The 19,360-nt window shown below is 57.0% G+C and overlaps 2 protein-coding genes across 2 annotated transcripts; one reads left to right on the plus strand and one right to left on the minus strand.

Moving 5' to 3' along the window:
* Nucleotides 1-147: 147 nt before the first annotated feature.
* Nucleotides 148-13,170, plus strand: VOLCADRAFT_95391 (kinesin; the record flags this gene model as incomplete). Its single annotated transcript, XM_002954452.1, has 18 exons — nucleotides 148-154; nucleotides 406-893; nucleotides 1,633-2,543; nucleotides 3,180-3,345; nucleotides 4,085-4,207; nucleotides 4,954-5,066; nucleotides 5,334-5,427; nucleotides 5,850-6,022; nucleotides 6,662-6,752; nucleotides 7,289-7,463; nucleotides 8,071-8,316; nucleotides 8,816-9,061; nucleotides 9,496-9,542; nucleotides 10,189-10,293; nucleotides 10,576-10,608; nucleotides 11,119-11,406; nucleotides 11,885-11,974; nucleotides 13,147-13,170. The coding sequence occupies 18 exons, from the start codon at nucleotides 148-150 to the stop codon at nucleotides 13,168-13,170; spliced, it is 3,420 nt and encodes a 1,139-aa protein (XP_002954498.1).
* VOLCADRAFT_127417 (kinesin-like protein) lies at nucleotides 12,162-19,018 on the minus strand (the record flags this gene model as incomplete). Its single annotated transcript, XM_002954518.1, has 18 exons — nucleotides 12,162-12,422; nucleotides 14,544-14,767; nucleotides 14,878-14,995; nucleotides 15,097-15,193; nucleotides 15,311-15,417; nucleotides 15,531-15,605; nucleotides 15,733-15,885; nucleotides 16,101-16,205; nucleotides 16,280-16,444; nucleotides 16,533-16,628; nucleotides 16,702-16,821; nucleotides 16,954-17,041; nucleotides 17,217-17,356; nucleotides 17,587-17,790; nucleotides 17,911-18,066; nucleotides 18,214-18,391; nucleotides 18,639-18,867; nucleotides 18,910-19,018. Coding segments are annotated over 18 exons (2,625 nt in total), but the record flags the coding sequence as incomplete, so codon positions are not given.
* Nucleotides 19,019-19,360: the final 342 nt, after the last annotated feature.

A 19,360-nucleotide genomic window follows, 5' to 3' on the forward strand; every position in this document is an offset into this window, starting at 1 on the left:
GTTACACGGTGCTAGGCCACCATAGGACAGAGCCAACGCCCCAACGGAGACTGCACTCTCTTCACGCACGAAACCCACACCCCACGCGAAAGACAGCTTCATGGCATTGTCATATTATTAGCATCCGGGGCCTCCAGCAAACCTTCAATGGCAGGTACGTCCCGCGGATGCTTTTACCTCCACAGACGCACCTCACGCCTGTGCTCGTATCTTCCCCCTTGCTGCGAACCTGGCAACACCATCCTTCCAGCATAGCAATCCTTTCCTCGTGTCCCGTTTTTAAGCATAGGATTACCAATACTGACCCTGTGTGAGCAACTGGATCGCCCACATAGCTAAACTTGCCTGCTTTCTCTTCCCCTCTTTTGCACTTTCGCATTTTGCACACGCGCGCCTTAGCTACAGGCTACCGCTCTCCACACGTATCTTCCGATGGCAGCAGTGCCTTCGGCTTTTCTTTGCCGGCCTCAAATCAGCAGCAGCAAGACCAGCTGCTGAAGACGCCAGTCGCGCCTGTTATGCCGGCGGCGGGCCCGAGGCTTAGGGACTCATTCTTGGCCACTTTGCGCGAGTCATGGGCCAGATTGGAGCTCCATGCTGGGGGCGGTGGCGGCGCTATGGCCGCAGCCGCCGCAGGAGCAGCAGCCGCTGCTGCCGCTGTACCTATGCGGTCCTTGGATTTGGTAACAACGCCGACACGGACGAGTACTTCCTCGTCAGCGGCCGCTGCGGCTGCCGAGCTTGCGGCCGTGACGGCACGGGGCCAGCTGGCCGGCAGCCTTGGCGGGAGCGGTGGCGGCGGCGATGTTGTTGTTGGTGGTGGTGGCGGCAGCGCCGCTGATGCTGATGGAGTTGAGCCCCTTGGTAGCGCGTTGTCTGCGGAGGACTTGCAGGTGAGGGGAGATGAGACACGGCCGCACGGTACCTGTGAACTTGGATCCGCAGGGGCATGGGCTGCGTTGTTTGTTCGTTCATATTGAAGGTTTACTGCAGGAGAGCCTGGGATGCGGTCAGTTGCGTCGCAAGGGAAGCAATGCATCAGACTTGCAAGGCACGGAAGGCACATGCCTGCCTCACCCACGCAGAGGCTGTGTGTTACCATGATAGAAGGTTGTTTCTTACGTGGGCACGCATCTTGCTGTACGGGGAAATCGGTCAGCGTACCGAGACATAAAGGGGCGCTTCGATAAGGCGAAGATGGTGCAGCGTTTTCAGGCAGCTCAATCCCCAGTACCGCGGGGTTTGTGAGGAGGCCTGCCGCCAGGAACCGTGCGTGGTACCGCCACTCGGCCTCCCCCGTCTGCCCATAACACAGGGGTATTGAAAACCCCAAGATTTGTCCTGTGAGCATATCATAGTTTATGAAGCCCCGGCATCTCTCGCGTCTCCTGTTCCCCGCTGCTCACAACCCCTGTACCTGCACGCACCCGTATTCAACGCCCCCTCAGGCGTTTCGGATGGCGTCGCAACTCGTTAATAAAACCGTTGCACATCAACCTTTGCTTTATGTCAAACGCTGGGATTTGCAGCTGCATAAGGCCATGTGACTTGAAGCGCATTTGGGTTCTTTCCTACGTGGGCTAAGAGTGTGTGGTTTGACCATGCACGATGCATTATGCGTCCTTGCCGCAGGTCGGTGACTTTAATTTCTCGACGCATCTGGTGGTGGATTACAGCAAGCCGACCCGTGAATCGCCGGCAACCCCTGGGCGTCGCTGGACAGGCAAACGCCGCGGCAAGGACGATACGTTGATTGGCAGCACTGGCGTAGAGGGTGGCGACGACGGAACCGCTGACCATAATGACAATAACAGTAATGAGGAGGAGGAAGGGGAGGACGAGGAGGGGGACGACGACGACGATGGCGGAAGCCTCAGCAGCGTTGGCAGCAGCGGGATGGGGTACGATACCTCGGCAGAGGAGCAAGAGCTCGAGCGCCGCCGGAGCAGCATGACAGGGAGCACCGCAGGGTTGCGGCCGAAGCCCTCTGGCGGCAGCGCGTCGGATATGGCACACGGCCCCGCGCCGTCGCTGCCGCAAGGCGGCGGTGGAGCCGCCACCGCCGCCGCAGATGGCGGCAATGGTGGCGGCGGCCGTAGGCCGCCGCTGCCGCCGCTGCGACTATTGTCCGGCAGCCGCGGCGCCAGCGATGGTGGCGGCGCCTCCACAACGGCCCCCTCGCTCTCCGCTCAGCAAGCTCCGGCGATGCAGCAGTCGCAAGCCAGCAGCGGCATGCCTTCGCGCGCTGCGGCGTGGTCAGGTAGCGTCTTATCGAAGCTGGGGCTGCATTGGGGCCGTGACCGCGGCGGTGATTCACGGGAGGGCGGCGCCACCAGCATCACACGCAACGCCTCAGCCGGCAGCCTGCTGCCCTTCCCTACGTTCCGGCAATCCGTCATGGGGTCCGGGCAGCCGGCAGCAGCGGCTCATGGGTCCTTCAGTGATAGGGCCCTGGAGGAGCAGTTGGCGGCTGGCGTTAACCTGGGCCTTACGCGCGGAGACGATGCCGGCGACGGCAGTTCCATTAGTGGCCGTTACTACCGGTGCGAGGTGTTGGTTGGTGTATTTCCTGGTCATGGTTTGATTGTCTTGTGATGCGATACCTACCCCCTAATGGAGGCTGTCATGTTGCGGGGGGCTCCCCTCTCACCTCGCCAGTTTAGGGGTACTGGGACGTGAGGTGCAGCCCCCGACCTGGCCGCCACTCTCCCCATCCTCTGTTCTTTGGGAAAAGGTGTGGCACACTAAAAGGTGGTAACCCAGTGGTGTGGCTTTTTTCGCCGTCTACCGTCTGACGGTATGCCACACACACGGCGGTGTATGCTCGCGGTGCTGCACTTGCCTGTACAGTGCATGATATGGGAATCTAAACCACGTTCTTTTCCTTGAGTACCATTCAGGCGGCCACTGTTAACGCCAGCCCTCACACGACTTGCCTTGCCCGTGGCCCTGTATATGCATCTGCTTACCTAGGGTCCCCCTGGCCCACTGTTACGCAGATCCCCTAAGCTATCTCTTTTTCCCAACTCATTGTCATTAATCTCCACAACCAGCTCCTATCTCAATTGTTATTTGTGTCAAGATGGGGTCTCGTCCGGGGCGGGGGCTTTCCTTTCTTACTGCTAACGCGCCCTCCCCACCTTGTGGCCCGCCATGCCTGCCTACCTGCCCGCCTGCAGCTATGTGTTTGACCCGGCGGACGTGCAGGCGGAGATGGAGGTGACGGCCCGAGTGCGGCGAGCTGCCGCGGAAGCCCTCATGGAGGCCAATTCCAAGCTGGCGGAGGCGCAGGCTGCGGCTGCGGCGTTGCAACAGCAGGTGGAGCAGGCCAAGCAGCTGGAACAGGTAGGGAGTTAGGAGGGTATGGTGATGGGGAACACCGCGAAGGGGAGCTGGGCGCGTTGGTGACCTACGGTGCGGGGAGGTGACGGGGCGGTTGGTGCCGTTCTGTAGGAAGTTTGGTGAAGGCGCATGGATTGGGCGGATACGGAACTTCGTGGCCAGTCCCACGTGCGTGAAGAGGAAAAGTAATTTCTGTTGAAGTAGGGTGGGGGAGAGGGAAGGCCTTGTCGACCCCCCGGGAAGGCTGCGCCAGTTTTGGAGTGGCGCTGAGCGAATGAAGGGTCTTGCTGAGAAGCAGTGGGCTGGGGGATGGCGAGGGCTCGATTTATTTTCTCGGGATGGACGCAATGGAAATTGGGAGTTAAAAGAGGGAACTTGTGCATGTGGCCTGCGTGTGACGGCATTGAATGGAAGGGGTAGCCTCGCTTACGACAAGGAAATACCTGATAGCGAATACCGTTGCGAGCTCTCGTAACTAGTGGTGAGTTGGTGCGGTAGCATGCAGCTTGGTAGCATTGCGATGGAGCTTCGTTCCTTTCCCTGAGACACCTCCCTCTGCTTGGACCCCGTGCCGGGGCCTCCGTTTCACCCTCCGCTAATGGTGGTCTATCATTCGTATTACATACATATTCACACATACCTTACAGCTCGGTTCGTAAAAAACGCATTTGCGCACAAAACACCTTTCTTGAGGTTTGCGCGTACGACAGCTCATCGGCACTGCAACTGCCATGCGTTACAGGAATTGGAGGTACTGCGGGCTGAGCGATCGGCCGCTCATGCCGCCAAGGCCGCGTTGGAAGACGAGATGGCTGCCGTACGGCGGCAATTGGAGGCTATAAAGGAGACTGAAGCCAGCCTGCAGGTCTGCGAAGTTGGACATGGGAGGCAAACGATGTGCTGTTAAAGAACCTTAAGACAAGCGAACATCGACGTGATTTGGGCTTTCATGGCCAAGATTGATTTTTGCACACACATTGGGAGAAACCAGGACCGCGTCCAGTGTCACGAATCCATGTAGCTGCGGGCAGATCGCGCCCTCCATCGCTCTCGTTGCAGGCAGAGTTGAAGCATTCCTTGCCTTGCAAGGGTGGGTTTCGGTTGTGAGATGTGTGTGCGGAGGGAAGTGCGAGTGAGTTTCCTGGCGAAATGTTCCTTCCAGCTCTTGGGATGGATGAGGGTTCGGGAAGGGAAGGGAAGGGAAGGGAGGAAGCTTAGGGGGCCGGTACCAGATCTTTGGGACAGCAAAGGCGGTGAAAGGTGAAACAGGCCATCCATCATTCGCATACCAAAGGATTCTGGCTTGGGAGTCCGGTCTGCCCTGGACTACCTCTAGGCCCGGGGCCATTTCGCTGGGGCACGAGGCCTGCATGCGGCAGCAGCAGCGCCGTCATCGCTCGGTTGCTCGTAGGGCCCATCCAGGGCCCATCCAGCTTGCTTTATGCGGCCCCTCGTGCTTCTCAATCTGGGTTCTTTCGCGTCCTCACCCATCCCCATAATTCGTTTCCTCATCTGTCTTTTTAATGTTACAGAGTGGGAGGCTGCTGGGCCGCTTTATCACATTGTCAATTCTACGATTTATCACTTGTCTGCACCGCTGGGCTCCCGCAGGCTGAGTTGGAAAATGTTCGCAGCCAGGCGGACATTTGGCGCTCGTCCAAGGGGGGCGAGCCGGAGAAGCTCAAGCAGGAGAACACGCTGCTGAGGAGCCAACTGACAAACAGGTGAATGGGTGGGTGGTAGGGGGGAGGACCCGGACATAACTGGGGGTTTGCGCGGCGGCCGGTATGCAAACATGTCTGCTTCTAAGATGCGTTCCTGAACGGACCATGGAGGAGCACTCCCCAACCCGCTATGCCTGGAGGGTTTGGAGACCCACGTTTGGTAGTTGTTATGATTCCCTTGAATCGGCTGCTGCTCCTTTTCCCCTAGGTCCCCAACACCTGCCGTCCAACGTTGACGGTCTCGTTCGCGTGTCCCTCGTCCCCCAGGCTTAGCGAGCTGCAGTCGTGTCGGTCCCGGCTGAGCGACGGGGAGACGGAGCGGCAGAGGTTGCTCAGGGAAGCTGAAGAGCTGCGGAATAAGGTGTGTATGGGCCGAGGGACAGGGGGTGCTCATCCGCTCTCCCACCAGCTGCCGCACACGGCCCTTGCGGCGCATCTGACCATAACCCCTAACAAACCCTTGCCTGCATGTGTCCCTGTCTTTGACAGTATATCTGGTTCTGGGTTTCCACGTCGCCTCGGAATGCCGCACCACCTACAGGGCCCTCGCTCGCGCAGACCTCGTCACTCTTCCCCACCTCTTGCCATTCCTTCCCCGCGATCAGCGAGCAGTCCGTGTTTCCCTTGATTACATGAGTTGTGTTCAAGAGATTTCCTGCGCGTCGTCCACCCTACAGGCCCTAGTGTCCATTCTTAAACTCACTGTCACTTCCCCCTTTACCCCACCTCCTTGTCCCCTCTTTTTTCCTTTTGCATGTCATGTGACACCTCCTTGCCCCTCAGATCCAGTGGCTGACCAAGATCAATTTGCAGCTGGAGACGGCCGCCTCGCAGCTAAATGACGCCCGCCGGGCCGCTGCCGAGTGGCAGGAGCGCTTCATGCGGGAGCGGAACGTGCGCAGGCGGTTGCATGACCAGCTGCAGCAGCTGAGAGGCAACATACGGGTCGTCTGCAGGTACGAGGCGCGCAAGAGGGAGGTGGGGTTGGGGGTTGGGATTGGGGTGTCTCGGGAGGGTGTAGAAGGAGGAGGACGCAGGCGGGTGAGGTAACCCCTTTGTTGGCTGGGCGGTCTGATCTGGTCGGGTCTGGCCTGATGAGCTATGGTGCGGTGTGATCTGGTCCCGTAGAGTCCGCGCCGGCAATGGTGACGTTCAACAACGTGCTTTCTGTATGCCCTTGCTTACTTGTCTCTCTAGCCTCCCCACCCTTGAACATCATCTGTGTTATTGTGTTTATGTTTATATCCGCTCATTTACAATCTAATCGAAAAGTTGGGAAATTCTAAAAATCCCGTGTTGTTTCCCGTGGACTTCTCGCTTGCATGTGGGTCACGTGTATACTGCGCCAGCGCTGGCCCCAACCCCAACCCCGTGTGACAGCCCATCATTGTTATGTGGGTTCCGCTGTGCCATGCCCCCTTACTGCTCTCCACACACACACGCACACACACGCACACACCTGCCCCATTGCACGCCTGTCTAACCCGTCTGCACCGCTCCCTGCCCCCCCCCCATCCTACCCACCCGCCCCACCCCATCCTACCCACCCGCCCCACCCCCACCCCTGGGCGCTGTTGCTGCTGTTGCTGCTGCAGGGTCCGCCCGGTGCAGGTGGGTCAGCGGGACATAGTGAGCTACCCGCTGGAGGGGCTGCTGGCGGTGAGCCCCCCGGACAAGAGGTACCAGGTGAGGAAGGAAGAAGGTAATAGAGAAGGGGGAAGCGAGGGACGGACAGACCCGCGAGGACGCCTCTGGACTATCCCAAACCGCCGCCCCGCATCCGTACTCCACATCGAAGGACCACTGCAGCTACTGGGCGCCCCCGGTGGATGCCCAGCCCCACTGGTGCCGCCTGCTGCTGCTGCTGCTCTCTTTACCCGCCGTAAAGCCGTTCCTCCTGCGGTGACGGTGCGGTGGTTGTTACTACTCCCGGAACAGGGCGTTCTGGTCCCGTCGCCTCTTCCTCACCCATCCTTCCCCAGTGACTCCCCGTGTGCCATCATGTTGCTGGCGACCGTTACTGCCGGTATACACAGGATGGACACGTGCACACCCTGATTCCTGTAATACCTGTAATCCAGTATTCCGTGTCATACTTATAACTTCGCGCACATGAGAGGCACAACGCCGCTGCGTGAGCTTCTTCCCGCCTATTTGCCCATCCTCGTTAAGCAGCATAGAGCCCCTCCCCTCCTCCTTCCTCCCACTCGCCCCTCCAACAGGAGTTTGAATTCGACCACGTCTTTCCGCCCTGCGCCGGACAGTCGGTGGTGTTTGACGAGGCTGTGGCCTCCCTGGTGCGATCCGTGGCGAACGGCAGCAGCGCCTGTGTCTTTGCGTACGGCCAGACCGGCAGCGGCAAGTCGTACACCATGCAAGGGACGTCTGAGGACCCAGGTGGGTGGTTTTCCTTCTGGGTAGATGCTTTTGTTTCTTCACTCGTTTTACGGTTATTCGTTTCCACGGTCATCTGGGTTGCGGATGGTTGGAGGGGTAAAGGCATGGATTCCAATGGATAGAGGCGTTGGGAAATATGGAGTGCGATCTTGTGAGTTGAAGCATGGACACGAAGTTGATAGAGGCGTTTGCCTTTCCTCGAGCTTACAAAGAGCGGTGTGGGAGGGCCCCACAAAGGGGTGGAAACCCTACCTAGTTTCAGTTTGAGCTCGGCTTGAGAGGGATGGTGGTGGAAATGAGAGCTGAAGGTAACAAAAAAGGCTTCAGGAAATATGGGAAGTACGCAGGCACTTGTGTACGGTGCAGCGAAGGATTTAGGGGGAAGTTGGGGGTTAAGAACTGCCGTCAGCTTGGGTTTAACAAGGACATGTAAGGGTTTGGAAGCGCAGAAGCTGCGTCCTGGTGGTAGCAAAGCAGATATTGCCGTATTTTACCGCGCTGGTCGCAGGCATCTACCTACGTGTGCTGCGGGAGCTCTTCCGCATCGCGTCGGACGAGAGCATCTCCGCCACCGGCACCGCTGCTGCCGCCGCCGTCACTGCTGCAGCCCCTGGCGGAGGCGCCGACAACGCCATCCCCGCCGCAACCCCCTTGGAGACGGGGGCTGACTCCACCCCTGCCGCCACCACCCCTGCTACCGCTGCATCACCAATAACTACTGCTCCCGCGAGCCTGGGCGGCTACAGCATCCAGGTTTCCATGTGCGAAATATATAATGAGGCGGTTTACGATGTGTTGGCTCCAGAGGTGGGCGAAGAGGATGCTATGAAGGCGCTGGAGGTGTCGACAGCGGGTAAGGGCGAGGAGCAAGGGGGAGGACGGGTCGATGGATTGGGGCTGCTGGATCAAGGGTGATCTTGGGGGGGGGCAGGGAAACAACTCCGTTTCTTTATTTTTTGTTTGTCTTTCATCCCCAAAGTCACCACTAGAGGGGACAGACAACCCTTTGGAAACCCTTTTTGGGATCCGGTGTGGGACATCCCTTGTCGTGTCGTATCCAAACTCCTCTCCCGTTGCGCAAGCCGAAGCCAACCCGCTGGATGTTGTTGGTCCTCTGGTTCTAAATCTGCAGTCTCCCTCCTCGGACCCTAGAGCCCTGCACCACCGAAAGCACTTCCCTAGTCGGTGTCTTTCCTTTCGTAAACCCCGCTACCCGGCTCGCGACAGCTAACTGTGCGTTGGACGTCAGCAGTTGGTCCTTGGCTTCTGTATAGGACTCGCCATCACATCTTGAACCGGCAGTTTTGATTTTTCCTGAACCCGACCCCGCCCAACGCCACCGCCGCACTCAGGCCCCTGCGAGCTGCCGCCCAGCCAGGACCGCATCCCGGGTCGCACCTGGCGATTACTGACCAGCGCAGAGGGGGTGGAGGCGCTGCTGAGGGAGTGCGCCAGGAACCGGGCAGCTGTTGCCGCCGCGCTCGGCATCCAGAGCAGCCGCAGCCACTCGGTGCTGTCAGTGCGGGTGGAGGTGGCGGAGGGGGCCAGGACCGAGGGGGTCAGTGCGGTCGGTTGGCTGCATTTGGTGGACCTGGCAGGTGAGGAAGGCTGGGCTGGGGGCCTAGGTGCTCCGTTGGGTTTATCGAGGATTGTGTGTGTTGTGCGTGTTTTAAAATGATCTGAGCCGCCGGCAGGAGCTCGCAAGGATGGGACATTAGCAAGTTAACCGAAGCAAGTGGTGCAACCAGGGGGGCCTCTGCGCGTGTCATGTATGTGTGTATGTATGTTTAGGGGGCCGGGAGGGAGGGAAAGGTTGGGAGCATGGGGCTTAATGGAAATGAGGGTGGGAAGGAAAGGGGGAGGGGTCCCAGGAGCAGAGGCGTGCTCAGGAGGGGTCTGCTGAAGCTTTTTGGGAGGTCAATGCAGCTGTCCCAGATGGGAGCGGAGTCACTGCGGGTGGCAATGTCCGGCTTTGGCAGCAGCAGTTGATGGATCAACAGCTTAACTTGAACGGTGGTGGTGGCCGCTGCAGGATCTGAGCGGGCGGACAAGAGCGATGTCGCCGGACAGCAATCCAAGGTACACGAATGCGCTTCTGCGTTCTCCTTTTGTTTGTACGTGCGTGCGCTTTGTGCGTGTGTGCGTCCCACCATGCAAACAGGAACCCGAGTTGCTTGCTTACATGTAACATGTAGTGCTTGCACCGAGTGAAATGCAGTGCGGGTATAGGTGTACATGCTGCGTCTCGTGTGCATGTGTGTGCACGTGCATGTGTGAGGGTTTGTAACCAACATCGGTCAAGCTATAAGGAGAAGAGGGCCGGTGGGCGGGTTGACAGGGAGCTGGTGAAATAGTTCGGCCTTCATGCTGCTGTTGTGGCGGGAAGTTACGGGTTGGTGTTCCTCCTTCCAGCTTACAGAAGCACCTCCTTTCTCTTCCTGCTCGTCTGTCGGCCTGTGCGCGTGCTGCAGCTTGCGCGTCGTCGCTTCCTGCGCTGCACGTACCATCTTATCCCGGCCCGTTCGACCATCCGTCCCTACCCACGAGCACACATCGCAAAGCGGCCATGGGAGCCTTTAACTCGCTTCTTTTAGCTCACACAGAGATCCCCTACCACACCATGCCGAACGCCCAAACCTCACCTTGCCGGGCTCCACACTTGGGGCTCATTCAGAGGGGGTTTGCCCTTACTTGGAAACCCACTTTACCCCGCCCTTCCCCGCAGGAGGCTCAGATTGCCGGCCGGTCTCTGTCGGCACTAGGTGATGTGATTTCGGCGCTTCAGAGGCGCGATCCCCACGTCCCTTTCCGTAACTCAGCGCTGACGGCGGTACGCGGAGCAGGCTTGGGAAAGGGGAGGTGTTCCGTCAGACCGTCATGCCTTGTTGGGATGAGATGCAAGCAGAAAAGACCGCTGGGGAAGTGTGGTCGTGTGCGTGCATTTGACGTTTCATGCACTAAGGCGTTGGGGCGGGTGAGGGGCCGTGAGGGGACGGGGACTGGGGACTTCCCTCAGACTCCAACACCTCAGGGCACGTTTGGGTTCGCTGCTTACTAGCCTTGATCAAGAGCTCTGAGACCAATCCCTGTTTCCTTCCCGCTGGCTCCACAGGCCCTTCAGGACTCCCTATGCGGCGACTCCGAGGTGGGGGATGGGAGTGTCAAGCGGGCGCCTTTCCTTGCCTTTCATTGAGCCTTGCCAAGTGAAGTGATGACGGGCGCTGTGGGTAGACAAACCTACACCTGAATGTTTTGTTCTGTGTGTGTGTGTGTCGTATATGCTTTAACATCCGAGGCTGGGACGGGCGCGTGTGCGTGGTGTGCTGTGGGAGAGAAAAGGCTGTAAAACGGCAATGCAATTGAGCCGACAAGTTGGTTGCCGAGCCCAGGGCGGCAAGGCAGTGTTTTGCCAGGGAAGGGCAGGACGGGAAGGTTGTGGGGGAGCCTACCCGCCGCGCTGCCCTTGTCTTCCTGCCTGCCCTACGACTTCCACCCCACACACGGCCGTGACGCACCGCAACACCATATGCCGCACGTATTTCACGTCTTGGCTATGTACCCGCTGAAACCGGCATTTTTGCAACCGCCACACCTCGCCACACGTACACACATTCCTTTACTACCTACCCTCTGGCCCTGAACTCCCGATCTTCAGATCCTGTTGCTCTGTAATATTGCGCCCGAGGCCACGTCCGCCTCCGAAACCGTCTCCTCTCTCAACTTTGCCAGTCGGGCTGCGCAATTAGAGCTTCTAGCGCGCCGGGCGGGCTCTGCAGAGCGCATCGATCGCATGGGGCACACGTCTCCGGTTTTTACCGATCGGCCACAGCAGGAAGGCAGCTGCAACGGTGTCAGCCGCGGCAGCGCCGCCGCAGCCTCGTTAACTTCGTCGCCGCTGCTTCCTCATCCTCCGCTGCCGATAATGAACGGCACCGCTGCCAAGGTACGGGCGGCGGCGGCGGCGGCCGCGGCGGCCGCCGCCATGACGGTGACAACAGCGCCGGGAGGGGCTGGTAGCAGCAACAATAGCGGCGCTGGTGGGGCTGGCGGTAGTGGCTTGATGCGGACGTCACAGAGTTTTGTAGGAATGAAGGGGGTCGTTGCAGGCGGCAACGGAGGTGGCAATGCCAGCGGCAGCGGCAGCACGAATGGCAGCGGTGGCGGCGCCGGCAGCACGAATGGCAGCGGGGGGCCGAGCCGCGCCTAGGTTCCTATAAGTGAGATTTCGATCAGGAATATTACGGTCCCCAAAGCACTGTGCTGCTGTGCGCTAAGCTGCCGTATACTATAATTATTCTTCACAGGCCGTCGATGGATGCGAGGGATGCGCACCTCCATGCCCCTCGTGTGGGAATTCGACGTCTTCACAGGACAGAGGACACCGACGTTTTCCGTGACGTTTTCCGTCCGGACCCTTTCAGCTTCTAGCCGCCGGGATACGGGGAGGGGGGTTGCGCTGGCTGCTCGCTTACATCCGTACAACCGTGACGGACGGTCATGGGCACCAGCGGGTGGGCTATGCTGATAGCTTGACTGGCGGTTGTTTTTTTTGGCGTCGTGTTTTCAGGCCGCGTTCTGCACGAGAGTGCGCGGTTAACGTGTTTTGTTGTCTGTCATTATTTATTACAAGCTTGGCCACGGTTGATGGCTTTTTGGTGGGTTTCTTAGATTGTAGGGGTGATTAGACGGTGGCTCGGCCTATTGGCCGTTATTATTAGGTCGTGAGTAGAGCGAACGTGATCGGAGCTTGAGGTCTCTAGGAGCTTCCAGAATGCCCTCAGCGATTTTGCGGACTGTACGAGTCATCATGTCAGGAACATCGTCATTGTTTGTTTCTCCAACAAAACCTTGGCTGTAGGCAGCCAGCATCTTAGTCGTTACTTTGTGCTGCGCTTGTGGTACGGAGAAAGAAACATCTTGCAGGTATACAGCAAAAGAGACCAAAGATTGGGCACAAGCCTGGTTGGAGGTCGGAGAGGGCTTGGGCAGGCAAACTGCGCTCTGGGATGATGTGCTTTCAGCGAGCGGTTTCGGGTTTGTTGCGGCGGTCATGAGCGCAGATGGAACAGCAGACAGCAGCAGTAGTAAGACTACCAGACAGTGGTGAATGTGTTGCACTCGGATGTCAGCGGTTCGAGTGGGTTGGCTACAATATTGGGAAGGCGCGCCGCCTCTGCAACTGCATGGTCGTGACTGGACCAGAAATCGGTCTAGCCCTCGCCTCAGGGCGGTGGGCGAGGTGGAATGGGTTCTCTCTATCGGCGGACAATTAGCGGAGTAAGGCCATAGTTGCGTTTTCTCTCTTAATCGACGCACTTAAGGCTTCATCAACGTAAGGATCCTGGCTGCAGCACCTAGCTAGAAAGCTAGTACACGTCAGTGGGAAGTAAAGTGCCTAACCATATCATGGCCAGTAAGTCCATGCAAGCGCCAAATGAGATGCCTAGGTTGGTCGAGCTTCAGAAGGTCCGGGGGGCCTAGTCAAGGCCTAGTGCACTGATTTAGTCCTGTGTTTTGATTTGGCTTGTACCGCTGGGTTATTGCCTGAATGCCGTTGTTGCGGTGTTGGCGAATGCGGCATGCGGATGAGGTGTGTATCGTAACACATTGGTACGCTGGCAGGCATGGGTTTGGTTGTTTCTTGTGTCCCGTTAGATTCGTCGTGTTCTTTTGCTTCCCTCAGATAAATGCCTCCCCAGAGAGCTAATCGCACAACATGTGGGCGTGTCAGCAATGCTTCGCCGATGCATTTTACGGCCGGTAGGCCAAGCTGGGTCCTGACAGTTTGCCATGCCGGCCTGCGCCGGCATTCTGGGGATTTAATGTTTCCTCAGCAGCGGAATGCAACGAAAAATGCAAACGAAATTGGAAGCGTTTGCATAATGAGCACTGCCAGGTGTGCGCGCGCCACCCGTCAACTTCCGTTCAGGCTCTTTTGAATGAATTGTGTACCGTGGGCAATAGGACCGCATGGGCAGTTAAAGCTTGCGGCAGTTCGTTATTTATTCCTGTGGGTTAAGGGTGGTCCGGCAGAGCGAAGACAGACCACTTCCCTGAACACAGTGATGGATGACAGGCGATTTTGGTGTTCGAAGCCGTACGGCGGCAGCAGGAGGAAAGCATGCACACGGACGGCGGGAGCTGGGTCATAGGGAACGTCTTTCTTCGCATTCTGCGACGGGGTGCTCTATTGACATTCGGCTACAGCGTTAACCTCAGGTGCATGTGCGTTTGCTTATGAAGCACCGATGAGACCAATTTGCTCTTCACAAAAGTTTGCTTCCAGTTCTATGGCCCCCGTGCGCAGTCATGAGATTGGATTCAATTGGGCTTTAGGTCCCATGGCTAATACCGGTGAGCTACGTTTCCCCACCTTCACCCTTGCTGCCAGACCCCTTGGTCCAATGAGGTTACTTGCAGCTCAGCTCCGACAGGGCTGTGTGACATATGCGCTGACGATCTCGTCGTTCGTTTGTAAACCGAACCATCTTTCCTAAATGACCACGGATTGAGCACCGATTCCATGTGTGTTCCTACAGCGCGATTCCTGTGAGGCCATGTGATTTACTCTTAAATAGCTCTTACACAAGTCTGAGGGCTCATGAGACCCCAAGGCCAATTAGTGTGGACTTTCAGATGAGTCCATGCAAGTCGGCTTGTGAGTTTCAACCCGGACATGCCGTCTAGCCAACCAGTACGTTTGCCTCTTCAGGCTTCCGTCGGCGGATGAACCCGATGATTGCACGGCCTCATTCTTCCTGATGCATGCTAGACGTCTGCTTCTTCATATCCATTACCCGTCGTCTCCGCGTTCATGTTTTCAGGCATGACATTACTGGAAAGACCTGCCTCTCAAACACGTCCTTTGAAGCATCGTCATCAATGAAAATTTACCGAAGTGTGCAATGATAGTAAGTCGGGTGGACTTAAATATCTCAGCATCCTCAAAGCGAACCTGGCGCTGGCCAGCAAGACGAGTCATGGTCAAGGAGGAATCCGCAACAGACACATTCCGTCAACTCAAGCGGCTGGGCGGCCCATGCGTAGTAACATGGAACGCGACGATTACGCGCGGGGCACCATCACGTTCTTCTTCTTTGGCACATTGATCTCACAGGCGTTGACCTTTGAACCGAAGCGCAAGGAACAAAGGGACTCGTTGGCGAACTCGCGCGTTGGCGCGACGTTGAGGAACATCAGGGTCTTCGACTCGCCGCCCAGGCATGGCTGGAGAAGATAAGTGAGCTTCGAATTGCGGAACGGAACGTGCTCCTGCTTGTTCGCGAGGGCCGCGATCACGTCGCCTGTACGGGACGGCATTTCTAGTTATCTTAGCAGCAGGCATCACTTGAGCATGAACCCAGCTGTAGGACCAGGTACTATGACGCAACCCACATTCCCATCCGTGCCTTACCCAGAGCGCTCAAGCTCTTGTTGATCGCCTTCGCCTCCTCCAGCCGTTGGCCGACGGCTCCGCTCTCCTTGACTCGCTCCGAGCCAGCCAGGTCAATGAGGTTGAGCACGCCTGAGACCTGTTCCAACATGGGCATGCGAGGGTGTTGTCACTTTAGATCTTCCATGGTATTCCTGCAGTCGCATTTAGGGCTACGCAAGGGCATGGGCGACGACTTACTTTTGCGTCTGTGATGGTGTTGTGCCCCTCGATGCGCATCATAAAGACCATGTGACTCCGCGAAGACTGCTCGTTGAGCGCTGTACAGCCAACCGACCTACAAGGCCACATAACGAAACAGCTTAACATGCGTAATACGAGACTTAGATTTACCTGATGACGCGTTCCCAGCGCAAATCCCAAACCCAAGTAACGCACTGTCCTTGATGCGTACCGCTTCTCCATTGCCTGGGCAAGTAGCTGCTCCACTGCTTCCGGCTTGTTCACGTCCACCACCGTGAGATCGCTCACGGTAGTTACGCCGTTGGTGTCGTGGCTGACCTGAAGCGGTGAGTTCCGTTTTGGGGTTAATCAGATAAGGAGGCAACGTTTACATGGACTGCAAGACAACAACTCAAGGTTTATTTAAACAACCATCCTCCGGTGTTCCACACCTGATGCTTCTTGTCCTCCTTACGGCGCACCAGCAGGTCGCGGATCTCCTCGTTATAGATCTCAAGCATGCTCGCCTGAACACGCAGGTACCAAAAGGGCTGATCGAATACACACTTGCCGGCATGGCCTATGCATCAATTTCTCATTACTCCAGGCCGTATCAGTATGCATACGGAAAACTTGGAAAGCTACGAGACTTACCTGCATTTTGAACTGCCAATCCTGAGCCGCAAGCTTCTGGCCACTCTGGAAGATTTGTTGCATGGCTCGTGGGATTACGCCGGGGTGATCGCGGCTGCCAAGCATCGTGAACGTCTTACCGCTCCCGGTCTGCCCATAAGCGAAGATGCAGACCTGTGCGTAGGAATGTTCAATTAAATTCTGGAGCCCTCAAATTTTATTTCTCCTTCGTTTCTTCGAAAGCCGCCCATCAGCGGTAACATGCCAAGCAAGGAGCTCGAGGCACAGGGGACGGGATGTGGCGCGGGATATGTAGCATTCCGGTCGCGAAGCGAGCACTGTGCGTCAATCCATGCTTCAAGATATCCACCCCCAATTAAACGCCACACCTTGTGGCCATCCAGCGCACTCTGCACAAGCTCGGAAAGCTCATCAAAGACGTTTTCTTGCGTCGTGCCGGGGCTGAAGACCCGATCGAAGGCAAATGTGTGCTTCTGCAGGAGGACAATCAAGGCCAGCATTTCGAGCGGAACAGAAATTATTCGATTCGCTTTGAAAAGTAACTCACCTGCGTCGACTGCCCGCTAGTCACGGCGACGCTCAGTCCGCGGCCAAGGAGGTCGCCATCCGTAGGGAAGTCCAGGGCCATGCCCGAGTCATGGGCTTTGTCAGATGCCTCCGCAGAGCTCACGGGCCGCACCCGGCAATAAACCCTGATGTTGCCCTTCAAATCCTGAGGAGCAACATTTCATCAGAGGCGTGTAAGACCAAGTCAAGGCGCTGGAAAGATCACCACACAGCTAACATGCATGATGACTTACCTGGATGATGTTATGGAGCTTTCGGCGAATAAGCTCGCCCTCATAATTGCGGCGCTCTGCGTCCATTAATGACGCTTGGAGGTTCTCGATTTCCGCCTGGAAAAGGAACACCTTGCATTTAAAACTTCCAAGCGGATTCCCAGCCTTTTTCGCTACACAGCTTCCCAACTTTAATACTTGCCTTGTTCTCAGCAAGCTGGACAGCACGGGTCTCTGCCAATGCTTCTGCCATGGCACGGCCCTCCTTTGCGCCAGCCAATTCCTCGCTCATCGAGGCGATTAACTTGCGCTGGGAGACAGGGGCAATATGAACGCACACATGGATCGTCATTTAAGGGCATCCTGGGGAATAAATGCATGAAAGCAAGACGTCTGGTGCTGCACCAAAAGCGATGTTTAGATCAGCGGGAGACGGCCAGACCTGCATAGACAATTGGGCCTCCATGGTGGCCTTATCGTTGTTCAGCGTCTCCAGGGCCTCCAAGCTCTTTCCACCAGCCGCACGAAGCCTGCAAATCATGACAATTGCATGTGCGTTGGCATTTCCTAGGGTTATACAAGATTCACTTAGTTTCATGCTGTGGCCCTCCTATGCAGCACCTCGAAACATGGCTGCTTGCATAATATGGCCTCCAGGGCGACGTAGCTCAACAAATCCCGTATGTTTATTGCATCAAGGCGCACCGCTCAAGGTCCTCCTTGGCTTTGCTGGCATCCGTCAAGGCGCGCTCGCGTTGCAGCCGCATGTCCTCGAGGTCTGCACGCAGCACGGCGGTATCGCGTGCACTGACCTCGCGCTCCTCGCGCAGCTTCGTGAGTTGCTCCTGAAAGTCAGGTGACAAGAAAGCGCAACCATGCAGGAGATAGGCTAATGACACCTTGTCCAATCGCAGAACATTAACGGGCGCTCATCATCCTAACCCCTCCTAACGCAACCACAGCGACTTAGGAGTCCATGACTCTCCGCAAGCTTATCTGCGCATAGTGCATGGTGAAGAACGTGCAACCTAGATCATGGCATCACCAGTCCTAACATTACTCATGCGACACGTACTCGCTCGTACGCCAGCATCTGTTCAAGACTGCGCATTTTGCCGCCAAGCTCCGCCAAGTGCCCCGCCAGCTCATCCTTGGTGCGCTGCAATTCTTCACACCGAGCTTGCTCGGCCCTGACATCTGCCTGAAGGCTGGTGTTGTACGTGTGCAACGTGGCCATGTACTGCTGGTTGTTAAGCGCGCTCTCCTCCATCTTTTGAATCTGCACGTTCCGGGGAATATATCGGCAGACCGAAGCAGTCCGGGCGTTTCACATGTTTCAAGTCCGTACACATGCAAACTGCAGCATGCACTTCACTCCTGCAGGAATGCATGACTGCACCTTCATGTTCGCCTCCTCCAGGTTCTTATTGGTACGTGCTAATTCCGCGTTGACGCCGTCCAGTTCAAGCTGGAGGGCCGAACAAGCGGCCTCTTTGGCTACGACCATGGCTCCCTTCTCCGCAAGCTGCTCTTGTAGCTTATTGGTTTCTTGGACCTGCAAACCGCCATGCAGGCGCAGATGTTCATACATAGAAGCTGCTAAGCCTCTCGGTCCTGACAGGGATGGCTCAAGGCAGGCAACCCAGCAGGTGAACGTCAGGATACGCACGTGTAGCGGCTCACACCGTGACGGTCTACACACCTGTAGCTCAAGGAGCTCGCCGATCTCCTGCATCTTCTTATCGACCTCCTGCTGCTTTATATTCCACTGGCGTTCATTTTCCTCCAACTGCTGAGACAGCTGCGCGCTATGGACCTTCCATTGCTCAACATCCATTTCTAAGCGTTGGTTGGCGAGGGTCAGGTACCGGCCCAAGGCCCTAATCAGGGGTTCAAGCGCAAACGACTGGGTCACAAATCGGATGGTGGTTCGACAGCGTGGCGACAGTGGCTTCATGCTATGCATGCTTGTCAGACCCGTTTGGCAGCGAGGGAAGAGTCGGGTTGTGTGAAGCAGGCGCCTACCAGAGGGGATCCTTGGGTGAACATAGGAGGTGAACACACGATGCCACACGAGTCATGACTAACAAAGGGCGTGCGACTCTTCACGCGCATGTATGGACCCACTTGAGCTCCTTGACCACCGGGACGAATGCCTCCACCTTGCGTTCTGGCTTAGTGTTTTTCGGGAACGACATTTTTTTATTCAGAACGTCGTCAGCAGTTTGGCCCGTCCGGCCGATGATATCCTCCCAAAGTTCCTCCACGGCAGGTGCTATTTCGCTGACAGGCTGCAACTGAGTGGGGGCAGTCCGCGCTGATGTTGCCTGTTGCAGTGTCGTTGCCCGACCGGCAGCTGCACCCGTTGTCGTGTTTGAACGAGACGGGCGTTGCCCACCCTGACCCATCGAAAACGTCGGCCGCTTCGCGTCCGGAGCGGCATCGGATTGCAGCATCGCATCGGCCTTGCGCTTCCGTTCCCCGATGCCCGCAGACGCGTTCACCAACTGTGCAGGAAGCCACCGGTGATTATCTCAGTAGACGCCAAGTGGCACGATGGGAGCTTACATCAAGGATGCGCAACGTTAAGCGATAGCGCAAAGCCTCTTACTTTGCTGCTCTCTAAAGGTTTCACATCAGCCGTCCCGCTCCCAGCTCCTCCTCCTTTGTTCCCAATCCCAGGTATCCGGCTGGCTCGCCGTAAATCCATTTCAAAGCTTGCAAGCTGCGTTCTTGATGGTGATCTCTAGAGCTGTCAAAAAGTCAAAATTTTGAGTTTCAACATCAGGTTACCAGTGAAAGGGTAATCAGTCATACTATCATGCATAACTGCATTGGATATGATTGGA

Source organism: Volvox carteri (genome assembly GCF_000143455.1).
Source record: "Volvox carteri f. nagariensis unplaced genomic scaffold VOLCAscaffold_43, whole genome shotgun sequence".
Taxonomy (NCBI): Eukaryota; Viridiplantae; Chlorophyta; class Chlorophyceae; order Chlamydomonadales; family Volvocaceae; genus Volvox; species Volvox carteri.